Source organism: Coregonus clupeaformis, chromosome 7 (genome assembly GCF_020615455.1).
Source record: "Coregonus clupeaformis isolate EN_2021a chromosome 7, ASM2061545v1, whole genome shotgun sequence".
NCBI classification, from domain to species: domain Eukaryota; kingdom Metazoa; phylum Chordata; class Actinopteri; order Salmoniformes; family Salmonidae; genus Coregonus; species Coregonus clupeaformis.
The window spans coordinates 37596841-37615523 of NC_059198.1; the positions used below are offsets into that span (position 1 = coordinate 37596841).

The following is an 18683-nucleotide window of genomic DNA, read 5'->3' on the forward strand; positions in this document are numbered from 1 at the left end:
AAAACAGAAGACACTTGGTCGACCAAGATTTTTTAAAAGTTGGGGACAGCCCTACATCTATCGTCTCACTACGTTGTGAGTGTATATAAAAGAAGGGGACTGAGCATCATAGACTGCATCATTTCAGAATGAGGGGTGCTGTAGCTCTGCCTGTGTTGCTGTTCTGTCTGTCTGGGGTCATGGGGTCAGGGTCAGAGAGAATTACATCACAGTGAAGGGGGACTGAAGCTACAGAGACTACCCACAAACAGACGACCTGCCGGACCACCATACCTGACATCTGGACAGAGCTGAATGAACTGAACTGCAGCTCCAGAAGAACAAGGTGGAGGAGCTGGAGAGAGAATGCATGTTATGTTAACACCAGAACAATTTATTCTTAGCTATATTATATATTTTAAAAGACAGCCAGTGAGAGTGAGGTGGAGGCGCTGAAGAGGTAACAGTATTTACTGTGTGATCACCCTCTAGTGGTTCTGTATTGAGCTAAAATGAAGAGTCAGAAGGTTAGGGCTTCCTCTATGTGCAAATCTACTTCTCATAACCTTTAATAAAGGCATTACAAAGGCTTAATGTTTGTCTGTCTCATCATTGACTTCATATTTACATTCAGATGCTAGCATTAAACAACTATAACTGCTGCATCCTGATAAAGGTTGAGCTGATATGGCACACTGCTAGGTCTTATCAAATCAGTTGTAACTCCTGCACTGTCTGCTCGCTAGAGAGGCATAAGGTGAGACGAGAAACGGGTCATGAAAAATGGGCACATCTCCAAGAAACATTATCTAAAGGTTAAGTTTCAGTTTAATCCATAGCTTTCTGTAACTACAGTGTTGGAGGCCAGCCTGAGTGCCAGTGAGAAGGAGGCGGAGGTTCTGAAGAGAGAGACTGCAGGTAACACAGACATGACCCACTGGGCACAGACGTCAGTTCAACGTCTAGTTTTGATTTACATTTGGTTGACTTTTCAACTAACATGACTTCAACAAAAACATGTCACTGTCATTGAATTTGGGCTAAAAAAAAATATAAAAAATGCTCTTACGTTGATGACTTTCTGCTAATTCAATCAGTTTTCCACATTGATTCAACGTCATCACATTGATTATGGGGTATGAAATGATGTGGAAACAACATTGATTCGACCAGTTTTTGCCCAGTGGGGAACTGGTAAATTGGGTTTCTGAACACTGCTAATGTAACTTTCTAAATGCACTGCATTAACATGTTGTCTTGTGTTTTTCTGTGTTCACAGACATACCAAAAAGGTGGCCTTCTCGGTTGGTTTGACTGACTCAGGACCCGTCAATACACAAATCACACTGACCTACAGTAGAATCATCACATCACAACCCAACTGCAGGTAATCAACACACTAATCAACACACACTGAATCCAGCTACAGTCCAACATTATTAACAGTGTCTATGAGAGACAGACAGCGCTGATCTCTCTCTCTGCTTCCCCTCTGATGCAGATATCTTCACAGCACCAGTGAGAGGAGTCTACTACTTTAGGTTCACTGCCAGTCCACAATGGATTGGTGTATAACTTTACCAAAATGACCTGGTTATGTATAATAGGGAACACTGCCGGCGAAGTTGATGTGTACATAACTCATGGATTGTCTCTAGAGCTGAAGCAGGGGGATGTGGTCTACAGGAGTCTCCACCAATACATGGGTCTCTATGATACTGTTGATAACCACAGCACCTTCAGTGGGCTCCATGCTATTATGCTGTGAAGAACTCAGCTTTATGGATGTGAGCAGTTCTGGGGTTAAAGACCCCAATCTCTTTAACCAATAAACTGCATTCTAAAAAATGCCAGACTTTCTTTTGTACTTCATATTTGTTACTATTATGGGATGTTGATTTGGTTTTGGAAATGCACATCCTTGTGTGGCCAGTCCCCATTCATCCATAGGTCATTCATTCCACCAACCGGGTGCCTTTTGAGTAGTGTAACTTGGTGAAAGAAACACACACAAAACACGTTTGATTTTTACCTTATTTTAACGTTCTGTCATAAAGAGCACATGTTCAACTTAAAACACGTTTTCATCTCTTAATAACAAATACTATAGTAAGTGCCTGGTTGTTTAGCAACAAAACCAAGGCTTGCGCAACTATGGGGCAAACAGACACAGTTGGCTTAGAATGTGGACAACATGTAACCGATATTTCGTGTCCAATATTTATTGAAAACATAAGTCAATTTGTACAATGAGCACTTGTCTCTCAAATACATCGCTAGTTTTTGGTTAACTAGCTTGCGACTTTTAGCCATATTTGCACTAACGAGCCATTTACGATTCCCCACAACAGGCTGACTTCTGGTGACGTTGTCAGCTAACCTATCTATTAAGTGCCAAATAAAGTCACAGGGTTGACTGTAACTGGGTTAAATCCATCCCCTTGTGCCAGAGGGAATGGACGTTTGTTGTGTGCAACAGGGAAGTGCTATTAAAAAGTAACTTTCGCAAAAATATTGTAATTGTTCAAACATTTCTAGCCTGTCTATCTATGGGTAACAGGGTTGACATGTTCTGTTCGACCCGCTTGGTTTCCCACCACAAAACTACATAAAATGGCCCAAAACAGTAGAAACAGCTGATCTACTTTTACAATATGATTTGACAATTCAAGTTCAATGTTTTTTTTTTTTTAAATTTAGAAAGTTTCACCACATTATAACGAGGGTTCAGTTCTCCTAACAGGGTCACGTTAAAATGAGGTACAGATGTAAATGAATCACTAATGACATGAAATAAATAATACTCTTCAGAATGACTGTCACTTTGACCACAAGATGGAGCCCCTGTCCTTGAATAACCTCCCTCCAGTCCCTTCTCAACGATTCAGTCACGTCTCAATGATGGTCTTTATTTGTACATCCAAAACAAACAAATCAACAATGGCCTGGAGCCGGCATGTCAATCTCACCATCAAAACTAGTGCTCTTGTTGCGTTAATAAATAAATATGGAAAACGCTAGATGTAGAGTTCATACAGTAAGTAGGCTTTCATCATACACAGCATTTGACTGTACCATTTAGCATTGGACTGTACCATTAGCATTGGACTGTACCATTTAGCATTGGACTGTACCATTTAGCATTGGACTGTCCCACTAGGATTGGACTGTCCCACTAGGATTGGACTGTACCACTAGGATTGGACTGTGCCATGTAGCATTTAGGGCCGGTTTCATCATTAGAACACTTTTGAAGTATGAGAATATCTGACCAACTTTGATTTTGGGTTGAACTATCCCTTTAAGCATCCTTTACATAAATGTATGAGTTAGGATGAATAACTTGTTTGATAGAATACAGACACAAAGACATCACTCATTACACCTGGTGCAGTGAGTTAGACATTAGGACATGACCATGGGACAGCACACACATGCTGATCAGCCACACGCTTTGGAGGGGATATCAGTTAGCAGCGTAGGCCACATAAAAAAAATAACCTGTTGGAGACCAGCAAAACACTGCAGTGAAATGAACAGCCATGTTTTAGTGTGTCAGTGTCTCCAATTATCACATCATGGCAATGTACATGATGTTTTAGTTTCCAACAGCCTGCGATGCCAGGTCTCTGATAAAAGAGGTTCAACCTCAGAATATCTCCTGGTTGAATGAAGGTTCAATCATTTAGAGAGTTAAAGGGGGTTGTTGTTCCTGTAAGGATGTCCACATAATTGACAGGGGGCCCGGGCCAATGGCATCAGGGCAGAGAGGAAAGAGCAGGAGTCAGTGTCCAACCACTGTTCACTGTTCCGAGCGGCAGTCCTGTGTTAAGAATGGTAACCAATAGTGAATCCCCAAGGGTGGTTAGGGAAGTTCCACTTCCTCTGTTGAAAATGTATTCGGCCACGTCCCAATCACCTTAAATGGCTTCCTTTCCTCCTTTCCTTTCCTTTCCTTTCCTTTCCTTTAGGAAGGACCACTGAAGGGTCAATGGACTAGGTAGGATACTACCACATTGCTTTCATCTGCCACACCATATTAATCCCACTCCGTTCCTTCCCCTGTCCACACTTTTCATTTCAGCTTCAGTTGTTTAGAAGGAAAGGAAGCTTTTTAAGACTGTTGGAACGAAGACCAGCACAGAGGACTCAGTGTGCTGTGACTGCCTAAGTAACTCCAACATGGCAGAGTTTTGAGAGAGGTTTGGGAAGCACTACTGGCCGGTAGTAGGTAGAAGGCCTACAGTTCACAGATCAGTAGTTTGGAGAAAGAGCAGCGGTTTTGGTCCAGTTCTGGATCCTCTGCTAGCTCCCCTACTCTTTACCCCCCTCTTCTGGTTGGGATGAAGACTCTGACGGGGCCTTGCTCTTTTCAGCATCCTCTCTTTCACCTGAGAGAGCGAGACAGAGAGAGACACAGAGACACAGAGACACAGAGACAGAGAGACCGAGAGAGAGACCGAGAGAGAAGAAGGGCAGTTGAGTCTGTGTGACTATGTGTGTGTGTGTGTGTGTGTGTGTGTGACTGTGTGTGTGTGTGACTGTGTGTGTGTGTGTGACTGTGTGTGTGTGTGACTGTGTGTGTGACTGTGTGTGTGTTTGTGCACACGTCTACGTGTGTGCCGGTGTGCAGGCGTGTGTGAGTGCATGTATAAGCGTGTGTTCAATGCTCTGACCTGATTTGTTGATGTTGAGCTGTGCCAGGTCCTGTGATAGGTCGCTGGGTCCCTGTGCCTCAGGGGATTGTGGGATGTCGTGTACGGCGTTCCGTCGGCCGGTCCGCCGCGAAGCGATGAAGTCTTCATACGTCGCCTCCCCATCAGTCATAGCTGATACACCTCAACATAGCAGGGCCTGGGGGACAGGGGAACACACAGTATAAAACACACACCCCCTCTGTGTGAGTGTTCAATTTAAAATGTATGCTGAACAAAAACAATTGATTTAAAAGTTTAACATTACCATACATCTCTATGCACAAGGACTACTTTGAACAATTGACACAGTAAATAATAAATAAATAAATAAATAAATAACATTTACTGCAGATGCAAAGTTCGGTAACAGAATTAAAGTAAAATCTCCCTCAGTTTTATTCTGTTACCAAACTTTGCATCTGCAGTAAATGTTTATATATCTGCATAGTTCTTCCTGTAAATGTGTTTTTGTACAATTTTCAGTGGACATTTTTAAAAGTAGTCTTTTTGCATAGAGTTGTATAGTTTGTTAAACTTTGGTATACATTTTAAAGTGAAAAAACTGAGTATCAGCGTAATTCTGTTACCATGGAATTGCCCTACACCAGGGATCATCAACTAGCTTCAGCTGCGGGACGAGTTTTTCTTGAGCGGATGGTCGGGGGGCCAGAACATAATTACAAACAATTTGTAGACTGCAAATTGACCGCAAGAAGCTCAAACTGATAGACTGTTTGACTAAAACATAATCATTTCAAACCTTGCTTACATTTGTATATAATCACATCAAGAGTTGCTCCCCTTCTCAAAAAACCAACACTCGACCCCACTGATGTCAACAACTACAGACCAGTATCCCTTCTTTCTTTTCTTTCCAAAACTATTGAGCGTGCCGTCTTTAGCCAACTCTCTTGCTATCTCTCTCAGAATGACCTTCTTGATCCAAACCAATCAGGTTTCAGGACTGGTCATTCAACTGAGACTGCTCTTCTCTGTGTCACGGAGACTCTCCGCACTGCTAAAGCTAACTCTCTCTCCTCTGCTCTTGTCCTTCTAGACCTGTCTGCTGCCTTTGATACTGTGAACCATCAGATCCTCCTCTCCACCCTCTCCGAGATGGGCATCTCGGCGCGGCTCACTCCTGGATTGCGTCCTACCTGACCGGTCGCTCCTACCAAGTGGCGTGGCGGGAAGCTGTCTCCGCACCACGTGCTCTCACCACTGGTGTCCCCCAGGGATCGGTTCTGGGCCCTCTCCTTTTCTCCCTATACACCAAGTCACTTGGCTCTGTCATATCCTCACATGGTCTCTCCTATCATTGCTACGCTGACGATACACAACTAATCTTCTCCTTTCCCCCTTCTGATAACCAGGTGGCGAATCGCATCTCTGCATGTCTGGCAGACATATCAGTATGGATGACGGATCACCACCTCAAGCTGAACCCTGGCAAGACGGAGCTGCTCTTCCTCCCGGGGAAGGACTGCCCGTTCCATGATCTCGCCATCACGGTTGACAACTCCGCTGTGTCCTCCTCCCAGAGTGCGAAGAGCCTAGGCGTGACCCTGGACAACACCCTGTCGTTCTCCGCCAACATCAAGGCGGTGACCCGCTCCTGCAGGTTCATGCTCTACAACATTCGGAGAGTGCGACCCTGCCTTACACAGGAAGCGGCGCAGGTCCTGGTCCAGGCACTTGTCATCTCCCGTCTGGACTACTGCAACTCGCTGTTGGCTGGGCTCCCTGCCTGTGCCATTAAACCCCTACAACTCATCCAGAATGCCGCAGCCCGTCTGGTGTTCAACCTTCCCAAGTTCTCTCACGTCACCCCCCTCCTCCGCACACTCCACTGGCTTCCAGTTGAAGCTCGCATCCGCTACAAGACCATGGTGCTTGCCTATGGAGCAGTGAGGGGAACGGCACCTCTGTACCTTCAGGCTCTGATCAGTCCCTACACCCAAACGAGGACATTGCGTTCATCCACCTCTGGCCTGCTGGCTCCCTTCCTCTGCGGAAGCATAGCTCCCGCTCAGCCCAGTCAAAACTGTTCGCTGCTCTGGCACCCCAATGGTGGAACAAGCTCCCTCACGACGCCAGGACAGCGGAGTCACTCACCACCTTCCGGAGACATTTGAAACCCCACCTCTTTAAGGAATACCTGGGATAGGATAAAGTATTCCTTCTACCCCCCCCAAATTGTAAAGTGGTTATCCCACTGGCTATAGGGTGAACGCACCAATTTGTGAGTCGCTCTGGCTAAGAGCGTCTGCTAAATGACGTTAATGTGCCCTTGAGCAAGGCACTTAACCCTAATTGCTCCTGTAAGTCGCTCTGGTTAAGAGCGTCTGCTAAATGACTAAAATGTAAATGTAATGTCTCTCTATTATGCGTGGGAATACTTGGGAACAGATCTATTAAATGACAATCACTTGGAGCTGATTTCCTGGTGTTTTTTGTTTTTTTTACAGTCTTTTATGTCCAACAATTACAATTCCACACAAAATTTTATTTTATATATTTTTTTGCACAGAAAACTTGGGGGGGGGGGGGGCCAAATAAAACCACCAGCGGGCGAAATTCGACCCGCCAGCTGGGGAACCCTGCCCTACACCAGCCATCTGCTGAGTGGAGCCAGACAGTGGCGTGTATTCATAGACGCCAAGGGAAACCAGGCTTCCCCAAATAAATTACCAAGAAATAAAAAATGCATGTACCTTTCGTCGCTCTGTGTTTCATACATTTCCTTCAATTCGCAAGAGCGGCTGAATGTATCTCACCGGAGAAAGCCTCAGAGCGAGAGAAACAGCGCCCCTCTGTCTCTGTATGCGTAGCCCATCTATCTGATGCTGTGTGGTCAAAAAGAGAATGACATTGTTGCCGCCCGTAGCATTGAATGCAAGGGAAGCCAGCGAGCATTTGGACAACAAAAACAAAAACATTTGAACTGCATAACAGAGTCATAGACTGTTCAAGCAACATGAGAGGAGGATGACATTGGCGTTTCTTTACAAGTAGGGTGATTCAACATGGACAGACAGCATATTTAGTTTACGTTGATTGGACTAAATTGTTTTTGGTATCTTTTAGTTGTCACTAGATTAGCCTAAGCATAGGTGATTAGATGTTAAAATGTTGAAGTTGAAATGGTGCTGGAATAGTGGAGGCAGGTCCTGTTTTCTTTGTGACTTTCGGAAACTCTCCGTGGTTCTAATCAATAGTTGTTCAGTTGTCCGAAAATGTCGGAAACATTAACTTGCTTGACCATGCAGTAGGTCATGTAACTGTTTGTTACATGCAATATGCTTTGTGGACTTCACCAGACAGAGGTTGCTCTTTCCGGTTTTGTGATGAAACAAAGGTGAAGGTTGAATTTATTCTGCCACTGTGTCTTCTTATTGTCTTATATATCACAGTGTCAAGGCATATGAACTAACAGGTTATACAGCAAACAACGCAATCATCACAACACAAAGGTTGCAATATGGCTTTTTTTTTTCTGGCTTGGCTTCCCCAGTGATTTTCCCCACGCACCGCTGCTGGACCCAGAGGAAAAGCCTCAGTGATCTTTTGGTTAGTACCCAGAGAACCCAGTCCGTACAAACACACTCAGCCAGTGACAACATCACCATCATCACCTTCCCTTATGAACAGTTTTACACCTCTGAAAACCTTTATTCTAATCTATATTCTACAATTCTTCCCCCAATGAAGGAAATACTGTTGTTTAGTATTTAGTATTGGACGAAATCCACATCCTTCTTAAAAGAAAGCATGATTTCACATACAGTAACCACAAAGCCTGATGGGGGGGTGGGGGGGTTGAGAGTAACCAGCTGTTGGATAAGTAAACACTGGGTCACTCGCTACTAATGAGGACCCCAGTCACCCCACACTGGTCATACACTGGGGTTCCTTTGGATTGGTTGCTACGCCAACAATACTACAGGGTCTTTTTGTCAGACATAATCGAGAATAAGGTTAACTTGCAGAAAATAAACAGTTCTTACTAAACTAGAGTATTTGCACAGAGTATTTATTTGAGTGTTTACAGTATACAGACAACATCTCATTTATATGTCTAAATGTCCATGTGATCCACATGAATATCCTTATCTTTGTGTCAGAAGCACAAAATCAGGAATTGGAGGGGAACTGAGAGGGACGGCTGATATACAGTACCTATTACTGTAACTAGGCTGGTGTGGCGAATACACTTCAGACTATGACTGCGTGGCCACTCACGCCTCCAACTCAAATCATCAAGTTTGCAGACAACACAACAGTAGTAGGACTTACCAACAATGACAAGACAGCCTACAGGGAGGAGGTGAGGGCCCTGGCGGAGTGGTGCCAGGAAAATAACCTCTCCCTCAACGTCAACAAAACGACGGGACCGCAGTGGAGAAGGTAAAAAGCTTCAAGTTCCTCGGCGTACACGTCACTGGCAATCTGAAATGGTCCACCAACACAGACAGTGTGTTCACCCCGCTATCATCCAGAAGGCGAGGTCAGTACAGGTGCATCAAAGCTGGGACCGAGAGACTGAAAAACAGCTTCTATCTTAAGGCCACCAGACAGTTAAATAGTCATCACTAGCCGGCCTCCACCCAGTACCCTGCCCTGAACTTAGTCACTGTCACTAGCCGGCTACCACCCGGTTACTCAACCCTGCACCTTAGAGACCACTGCCCTATAGATTCACTGGTCACTTTAATAATGGAGCACTGGTTACATTAATAAAGTTTACATACTGTTTTACTCATTTCATATGTATATACTGTATTCTAGTCAATGCCATCCTATTTAACTATTGCTTTATATATACTATTCTATCCTACAGATATACTAAATATTCTATCCACATACTGTCCATTATGTCTATACATCCCATCACATACATATATACACACATATATATACAGTACCAGTCAAAAGTTTGGACACACCTACTCATTCAAGGGTTTTTCTTTATTTTTACTATTTTCTACATTGTAGAATAATAGTGAAGAAATCAAAACTATGAAATAACACATATGGAATCATGTAGTAACCAAAAAAGTGTTCAACAAATCAAAATATATTTTATATTTGAGATTCTTCAAAGTAGCCACCCTTTGCCTTGATGACAGCTTTGCACACTCTTGGCATTCTCTCAACCAGCTTCATGAGGTAGTCACCTGGAATGCATTTCAATTAACAGGTGTGCCTTCTTAAAAAGTTAATTTGTGGAATTTCTTTCCTTCTAAATGGTTTGAGCCAATCAGTTGTGTTGTAATAATAATAATAATATGCCATTTAGCAGACGCTTTTATCCAAAGCGACTTACAGTCATGCGTGCATACATTTTTTTTTGTGTATGGGTGGTCCCGGGGATCGACTACCTTGGCGTTACAAGCGCCGTGCTCTACCAGCTGAGCTACAGAGGATAGCCCTATTTGGTAAAAGACTAAGTCCATATTATGGCAAGAACAGCTCAAATAAGCAAAGAGAAACCACAGTCCATCATTACTTTAAGACATGAAGGTCAGTCAATAAGGAAAATGTCAAGAACTTTGAAAGTTTTCTTCAAGTGCAGTCGCAAAAACCATCAAGCACTATGATGAAACTGGCTCTCATGAGGACCGCCACAGGAAAGGAAGACCCAGAGTTAACTCCAAAAACAAATGACAATTTCTCTCAACCAGTGGCATATGGGCTTTTTAGGTGAGCGCTGATGCCACCCTATGATAAGCAGTGCCCACTTTGTCAAAGGCAGGGACGCAAAATATTTATCTTGTCCATTCCCAGTGTGCCTCTCCATTGCTGCGGCACTCCACCAACATTCCGTCAAAAATAAATAAAAATAAACATAAATCATGTAGCAGATATAGGATATGGCAGAAATAATATGCAGCCTTTTCTTTAACCTACAGGCTGGCGATAAAATGTATGACAATGTAATGACACAAACTTTTTAGGATACATCATGCAGGTTTCTCTGTTCAAATACACTGCTCAAAAAAATAAAGGGAACACTAAAATAACACATCCTAGATCTGAATGAATGAAATAATATTATTAAATACTTTTCTTTACATAGTTGAATGTGCTGACAACAAAATCAAACAAAAATTATCAATGGAAATCAAATTTATCAACCCATGTAGGTCTGGATTTGGAGTCACCCTCAAAATTAAAGTGGAAAACCACACTACAGGCTGATCCAACTTTGATGTAATGTCCTTAAAACAAGTCAAAATGAGGCTCAGTAGTGTGTGTGGCCTCCACGTGCCTGTATGACCTCCCTACAACACCTGGGCATGCTCCTGATGAGGTGGCAGATGGTCTCCTGAGGGATCTCCTCCCAGACCTGGACTAAAGCATCCGCCAACTCCTGGACAGTCTGTGGTGCAACGTGGCGTTGGTGGATGGAGCGAGACATGATGTCCCAGATGTGCTCAATTGGATTCATGTCTGGGGAACGGGCGGGCCAGTCCATAGCATCAATGCCTTCCTCTTGCAGGAACTGCTGACACACTCCAGCCACATGAGGTCTAGCATTGTCTTGCATTAGGAGGAACCCAGGGCCAACCGCACCAGCATATGGTCTCACAAGGGGTCTGAGGATCTCATCTCGGTACCTAATGGCAGTCAGGCTACCTCTGGCGAGCACATGGAGGGCTGTGCGGCCCCCCAAAGAAACTGACCCACCGCCAAACCGGTCATGCTGGAGGATGTTGCAGGCAGCAGAACGTTCTCCACGACGTCTCCAGACTCTGTCATGTTTGTCACATGTTCAGTGTGAACCTGCTTTCATCTGTGAAGAGCACAGGGCGCCAGTGGCGAATTTGCCAATCTTGGTGTTCTCTGGCAAATGCCAAACGTCCTGCACGGTGTTGGGCTGTAAGCACAACCCCCACCTGTGGACGTCGGGCCCTCATACCACCCTCATGGAGTCTGTTTCTGACCGTTTCGAGCAGACACATGCACATTTGTGGCCGGCTGGAGGTCATTTCGCAGGGCTCTGGCAGTGCTCCTCCTGCTCCTCCTTGCACAAAGGCGGAAGTAGCAGTCCTGCTGCTGGGTTGTTGCCCTCCTACGGCCTCCTCCACGTCTCCTGATGTACTGGCCTGTCTCCTGGTAGCGCCTCCATGCTCTGGACACTACGCTGACAGACACAGCAAACCTTCTTGCCACAGCTCGCATTGATGTGCCATCCTGGATGAGCTGCACTACCTGAGCCACTTGTGTGGGTTGTAGACTCCGTCTCATGCTACCACTAGAGTGAAAGCACCGCCAGCATTCAAAAGTGACCAAAACATCAGCCAGGAAGCATAGGAACTGAGAAGTGGTCTGTGGTCACCACCTACAAAACCAGTCCTTTATTGGGGGTGTCTTGCTAATTGCCTATAATTTCCACCTGTTGTCTATTCCATTTGCACAACAGCATGTGCAATTTATTGTCAATCAGTGTTGCTTCCTAAGTGGACAGTTTGATTTCACAGAAGTGTGATTGACTTGGAGTTACATTGTGTTGTTTAAGTGTTCCCTTTATTTTTTTGAGCAGTGTATGAATATTTGACAAGCTGATCATAGCGAATAAGAAAATACTTCTGCATTTCCCACTGTGTAAACACATTGCAAATAGGCTCAGGATAAAGCCTCCTGATAAAGTTGGGTAGCTGATATTTAGAGCTTAAAATAGCTAAATTGATTAGTCACAGGAGGCGGTGGGCTTACCACATTGATGGGAATTCATAAAATGTCATGGGGGGTGTGGGGGGGGTTTACAAACAGTAGGTCTACCATAGATGGGCATTCCTAAAATTAAATTTCAGGCGACACTGTAGGCCAGGGATGGGCAATCCCTGTTGCCCATCCCTGCTGTAGACTACACAGTGCCTTGCAAAAGTGTTCATCCCCCTCTGCGTTTTTCCTACTTTGTTGCATTACAACCTGTAATTTAAATTGATTTTTATTTGGATTTCATGTAATGGACATCCACAAAATAGTCCAAATTGGTGAAGTGAAATGAAAAAAATAACTTGTTTCAAAAAATTCGAAAAAATAAATAACGGAAAAGTGGTGCGTGCATATGTATTCACCCCCTTTGCTATGAAGCCCCTAAATAAGATCTGGTGCAACCAATTACCTTCAGAAGTCACATAATTAGTTAAATAAAGTCCACCTGTGTGCAATCTAAGTGTCACATGATCTCAGTATGTATACACACACCTGTTCTGAAAGGCCCCAGAGTCTGCAACACCACTAAGCAAGGGGCACCACAGAGCAAGCGGCACCATGAAGACCAAACATCTCAGGGACAAAGTTTAACCAATTACCTTCAGAAGTCACATAATTAGTTAAATAAAGTCTACCTGTGTGCAATCTAAGTGTCACATGATCTGTCACATGATCTCAGTATATATGCACCTGTTCTGAAAGGCCCCAGAGTCTGCAACACCACTAAGCAAGGGGCACCACTAAGCAAGCGGCACCATGAAGACCAATGAGCTCTCCAAACAGGACAGGGACAAAGTTGTGGAGAAGTACAGATCAGGGTTGGGTTATAAAAAAATATCAGAAACTTTGAACATCCCACGGAGCACCATTAAATCCATTATTAAAAAATTTAAAGAATATGGCACCACAACAAACCTGCCAAGAGAGGGCCGCCCACCAAAACTCACAGACCAGGCAAGGAAGGCATTAATCAGAGAGGCAACAAAGATAACCCTGAAGGAGCTGCAAAGTTCCACAGCGGAGATTGGAGTCTCTGTCCATAGGACCACTTTAAACCGTACACTCCACAGAGCTGGGCTTTACGGAAGAGTGGCCAGAAAAAAGCCACTGCTTAAAGAAAAAAATAAGCAAACACGTTTGGTGTTCGCCAAAAGTCATGTGGGAGACTCCCCAAACATATGGAAGAAGGTACTCTGGTCAGATTAGACTAAAATTGAGCGTTATGGCCATCAAGGAAAACGCTGTGTCTGGCGCAAACCCAACACCTCTCATCACCCCGAGAACACCATCCCCACAGTGAAGCATGGTGGTGGCAGCATCATGCTGTGGGGATGTTTTTAATCGGCAAGGACTGGGGAAACTGGTCAGAATTGAAGGAATGATGGATGGCGCTAAATACCGGAAAATTCTTGAGGGAAACCTGTTTCAGTCTTCCAGAGATTTGAGACTGGGACGGAGGTTCACCTTCCAGCAGGACAGTGACCCTAAACATACTGCTAAAGCAACACTCGAGTGAAACATTTAAATGTCTTGGAATGGCCTAGTCAAAGCCCAGACCTCAATCCAATTGAGAATCTGTGGTATGACCTAAAGATTGCTGTACACCAGCGGAACCCATCCAACTTGAAGGAGCTGGTGCAGTTTTGCCTTGAAGAATGGGCAAAAATCCCAGTGGCTAGATGTGCCAAGCTTATAGAGACATACCCCAAGAGACTTGCAGCTGTAATTGCTGCAAAAGGTGGCTCTACAAATATTGACTTTGAGGGGGGGGGGTGAATAGTTATGCACGCTCAAGTTCTTTTTTTTGGGTCTTATTTCATTGTTTGTTTCACAAGAAAAAATATTTTGCATCATCTTAGTGGTTGGCATGTTGTGTAAATCAAATGATACAAACCCCCAAAAAATCAATTTTAATTCCAGGTTGTAAGGCAACAAAATAGGAAAAATGCCAAGGGGGGTGAATACTTTCGCAAGCCACTGTACCTCAGTAAGCACGGACTGACGCTGACGGCTTTTGGACGTCCTTTTTATGCCCTGTCCGGACTGCACTTGTATTTTTGGTGCAGTCCGGACCAGCCTTGATTTCCACATAAGTTATTTTTCGTCCGGTCCGAACCAATCAGATTTTGGACCAGCCTTGATTTTGCCCAAACATAGACGTCTATAAATTGCATATTTTCAACTTTCATTCAGAACCGAAAATGAACCTGATTTCAACGTCCGGAAAATACATATTTTCACCTTTCACTCAGAGCCTAAATTGAATACCTTCAATATCTGGAAAAATACGTATTTCAGACGTCTTTACAACGTCATTTTGCTTACTGGGACTATTCTTGTAGAGGCTGCAATTTTTTGGTCTCACCTAGGGCAGCAGAAAGGACAGGACCGGCCCTGATGCAAGGCTTGGGAATCTCTCCTCCTCTGCCCCCCCCCCATGATGATATTTCTCTAATTCATTTTGAACGAATGTGGACTAGAGCACAACAGTGAGTGCATTTTGTTGTTACAACGTTTACATGCACACTCATAATTAGATACTAAAACGGATTATAGCAGTAGGCAGATTATGCAAGTCATGTAAACACTGTACGATGATTATCTTAAATCGGCATAAGGTCAAAATGGAAGTAAGCATACGCCGATTAAAACACCTGATTTTCTGAGCAAGCTTTGTAATTATTAGGACGTGTAAACACCTTAATCAAATCTAATAAAATCTAATTTTATGTCACATGCGCCGAATACAACAGGTGTAGACCTTACAGTGAAATGCTTACTTACAAGCCCTTAACCAACAATGCAGTTAAGAAAAATAAGTGCTAATTATACAATAGATAAGTAAGACAATGCAAATAGTCCAGGTAGCCATTTGATTAGCTGTTCAGGAGTCTTACGGCTTGGGGGTCAAAGCTGTTAAGAAGCCTTTTGGATCTAAATTTGGCACTCCGGTACCACTTGCCGTGCGGTAGCAGAGAGAACAGTCTATGACTAGGGTGGCTGGAGTCTTTGACAATTTGTAGGGCCTTCCTCTTTTTTTAAATTTTATTTAACCTTTATTTAACCAGGTAAGCCAGTTGAGAACAAGTTCTCATTTACAACTGCGACCTGGCCAAGATAAAGCAAAGCAGTGCGATAAAAACAACAACACAGAGTTACATATGGGGTAAAACAAAACATAAAGTCAAAAATACAACAGAAAATATATATACAGTGTGTGCAAATGTAGCAAGTTATGGAGGTAAGGCAATAAATAGGCTATAGTGCAAAATAATTACAATTAGTATTAACACTGGAATGCTAGATGTGCAAGAGATTATGTGCAAATAGAGATACTGGGGTGCAAAAGAGCAAAATAAATAACAATATAGGGATGAGGTAGTTGGGTGGGCTAATTTCAGATGGGCTGTGTACAGGTGCAGTGATCGGTAAGGTGCTCTGACAACTGATGCTTAAAGTTAGTGAGGGAGATAAGAGTCTCCAGCTTCAGTGATTTTTGCAATTCGTTCCAGTCATTGGCAGCAGAGAACTGGAAGGAATGGCGGCCAAAGGAATGTGTTGGCTTTGGGAATGACCAGTGAGATATACCTGCTGGAGCGCAGACTACGGGTGGGTGCTGCTATGGTGACCAATGAGCTAAGTTAAGGCGGGGATTTGCCTAGCAGTGATTTATAGATGGCCTGGAGCCAGTGGGTTTGACGACGAATATGTAGTGAGGACCAGCCAACAAGAGCGTACAGGTCACAGTGGTGGGTAGTGTATGGGGCTTTGGAGACAAAACGGATGGCACTGTGATAGACTACATCCAATTTGCTGAGTAGAGTGTTGGAGGCTATTTTGTAAATGACATCGCCGAAGTTAAGGATCGGTAGGATAGTCAGTTTTACGAGGGCATGTTTGGCAGCATGAGTGAAGGAGGCTTTGTTGCGAAATAGGAAGCCGATTCTAGATTTAACTTTGGATTGGAGATTCTTAATGTGAGTCTAGAAGGAGAGTTTACAGTCTAACCAGACACCTAGGTATTTGTAGTTGTCCACATACTCTAGGTCAGACCCGTCGAGAGTGGTGATTCTAGTCGGGTGGGCAGGTGCCAGCAGTGTTCGATTGAAGAGCATGCATTTAGTTTTACTAGTGTTTAAGAGCAGTTGGAGGCTACTGAAGGAGTGTTGTATGGCATTGAAGCTCATTTGGAGGTTAGTTAACACAGTGTCCAATGAAGGGCCAGATGTATACAAAATGGTGTCGTCTGCGTAGAGGTGGATCTGAGAGTCACCAGCAGCAAGAGCGACATCATTGATATACACAGAGAAAAGAGTTGGCCCAAGAATTGAACCCTGTGGCACCCCCATAGAGACTGCCATAGGTCCAGACAACAGGCCCTCCGATTTGACACACTGAACTCTATCTGAGAAGTAGTTGGTGAACCAGGCGAGGCAGTCATTTGAGAAACCAAGGCTATTTAGTCTGCCAATAAGAATGCGGTGGTTGACAGAGTCGAAAGCCTTGGCCAGGTCGATGAAGACGGCTGCACAGTACTGTCTATTATCGATCGCGGTTATAATATCGTTTAGGACCTTGAGCGTGGCTGAAGTGCACCCATGACCAGCTCGGAAACCGGATTGCATAGCGGAGAAGGTACGGTGGGATTCGAAATGGTCGGTGATCTGTTTGTTAACTTGGCTTTCAAATACTTTCGAAAGGCAGGGCAGGATGGATATAGGTCTGTAACAGTTTGGATCTAGAGTGTCACCCACTTTGAAGAGGGGGATGACCGCGGCAGCTTTCCAATCTCTGGGGATCTCAGACGTTACGAAAGAGAGGTTGAACAGGCTAGTAATAGGGTTTGCGACAATTTCGGCAGCTAGTTTTAGAAAGAAAGGGTCCAGATTGTCTAGCCCAGCTGATTTATAGGGGTCCAGATTTTGCAGCTTTTTCAGAACATCAGCTGTCTGAATTTGTGTGAAGGAGAAGCGGGGGGGAGGGGGCATGGGCAAGTTGCAGCGGAGGGTGCAGAGTTGGTGGCCGGGGTAGTGGTAGCCAGGTGGAAAGCATGGCCAGCCGTAGCAAAATGCTTGTTGAAATTCTCGATTATTGTAGATTTATCGGTGGTGATAGTGTTTCCTAGCCTCAGTGCAGTGGGCAGCTGGGAGGAAGTGCTCTTATTCTCCATGGACTTTACAGTGTCCCAAAACACACCATCTGGTATAGTGGTCCTGGATGGCAGTAGGCTTGGCCCAATGATGTCCTGGGCCGTACATACACACTATCCTCTAACGTGCCTTGTGGTCGGAGGCCGAGCAGTTGCCATACCAGGCAGTGATGCAACCAGTCAGGATGCTCTCGATGGTGCAGCTATATAACTTTTTGAGGATCTGAGGACCCATGCCAAATCTTTTCAGTCTCCTGAGGGGGAATAGGCTTTGTTGTGCCCTCTTCACGACTGTCTTGGTGTGTTTGGATCATGATAGTTTGTTGGTGATGTGGACACCAAGGAACTTGGCGTTCCAGTGGTGCATTTGATCTGCGCATGTGCTAACACCAGCCGAGCGAAGTGTGCTCGGTACAACTGAATGTATGGGTCTTTAAGAAGTCGTTTTCACATACAAACTTTATATGTCTGAACTCAGAATAAAATATGCTTCCCAAAAATAACATGTTCGCTGTGGTAGAAATAACGTTTATTTTGATTGGCGATGTTCTACATTTCAGAGCGCCATCAGGTAGCCTGATTTCAGATGTGTCCATGTAAACAGGGTTATTAGGGAAATCGTTCTTGCAAAGCATGTAAACGTTTTAATCGAACTATTAATAATCTGACTATCCACAATCGCATTATTGTGTACATGTAACCGTACTCATTTTAATGTTCCAACCCTGTAATAGCATTAACGTCCGCTGTTTGGCAACATTGTAATCAAATTTGTGGCGATGTATCATTTGCATAACAAGGGGACGAGTTTCAACCCGCCTAAATCAAAACAGCAGAAAATATCGGTTAGCATTGACAAAGACTTCTCTAAAATCTGTAGTTTGACAGCCTTTGAGGCACAGCGAAAGCGGCACCATTTAAACCGATTACATACACCGAAATTGAAGTTTGAAATGTTATTAAATCTTACCCTGTGTGTTGAGGACTTCCAAAAAAGCTGCTTTGCACGGTTAATCACACAGCGACATAAGCGGTCGTTAGTTTTCCGTCGCATCTACAGATGCAACTGCGCACGTGGGTATGACGTTTGCGCGTTGGGCACGGTTCGTGCACTGGCTCGCCTGTTTAATTAGTAT

At 44.2% G+C, this 18683-nt stretch overlaps 1 protein-coding gene across 3 annotated transcripts; it reads right to left on the bottom strand.

Annotated features, from left to right (window-relative positions):
- Nucleotides 1–3923: 3923 nt before the first annotated feature.
- pkia (cAMP-dependent protein kinase inhibitor alpha) lies at nucleotides 3924–18587 on the bottom strand. 3 transcript variants are annotated; one of them, XM_041881948.1, is made up of 3 exons: nucleotides 18518–18587; nucleotides 4656–4833; nucleotides 3924–4370 (listed from the first exon to the last, which is right to left on the bottom strand). In XM_041881948.1, exons 2-3 carry the CDS (start codon nucleotides 4804–4806, stop codon nucleotides 4294–4296), a joined length of 228 nt encoding a protein of 75 aa, XP_041737882.1. In that variant the 5' UTR covers nucleotides 4807–4833; nucleotides 18518–18587; the 3' UTR covers nucleotides 3924–4293. The 3 variants fall into 3 exon arrangements, with proteins under 3 accessions (XP_041737882.1, XP_041737881.1, XP_045077598.1); XM_041881947.1 differs by lacking the exon at nucleotides 18518–18587 and adding an exon at nucleotides 7391–7441; XM_045221663.1 differs by lacking the exon at nucleotides 18518–18587 and having other exon boundaries at nucleotides 4656–4864.
- Nucleotides 18588–18683: the final 96 nt, after the last annotated feature.

Excerpts from the sequence above, each read along its gene's own strand:
- pkia (XM_041881948.1), bottom strand. The coding sequence starts at position 4,806 with ATGACTGATGGGGAGGCGACGTATGAAGACTTCATCGCTTCGCGGCGG. Across the intron at positions 4,371-4,655 it reads GCTCAACATCAACAAATCAG|GTGAAAGAGAGGATGCTGAA; the intron begins GTCAGAGCATTG and ends TCGCTCTCTCAG.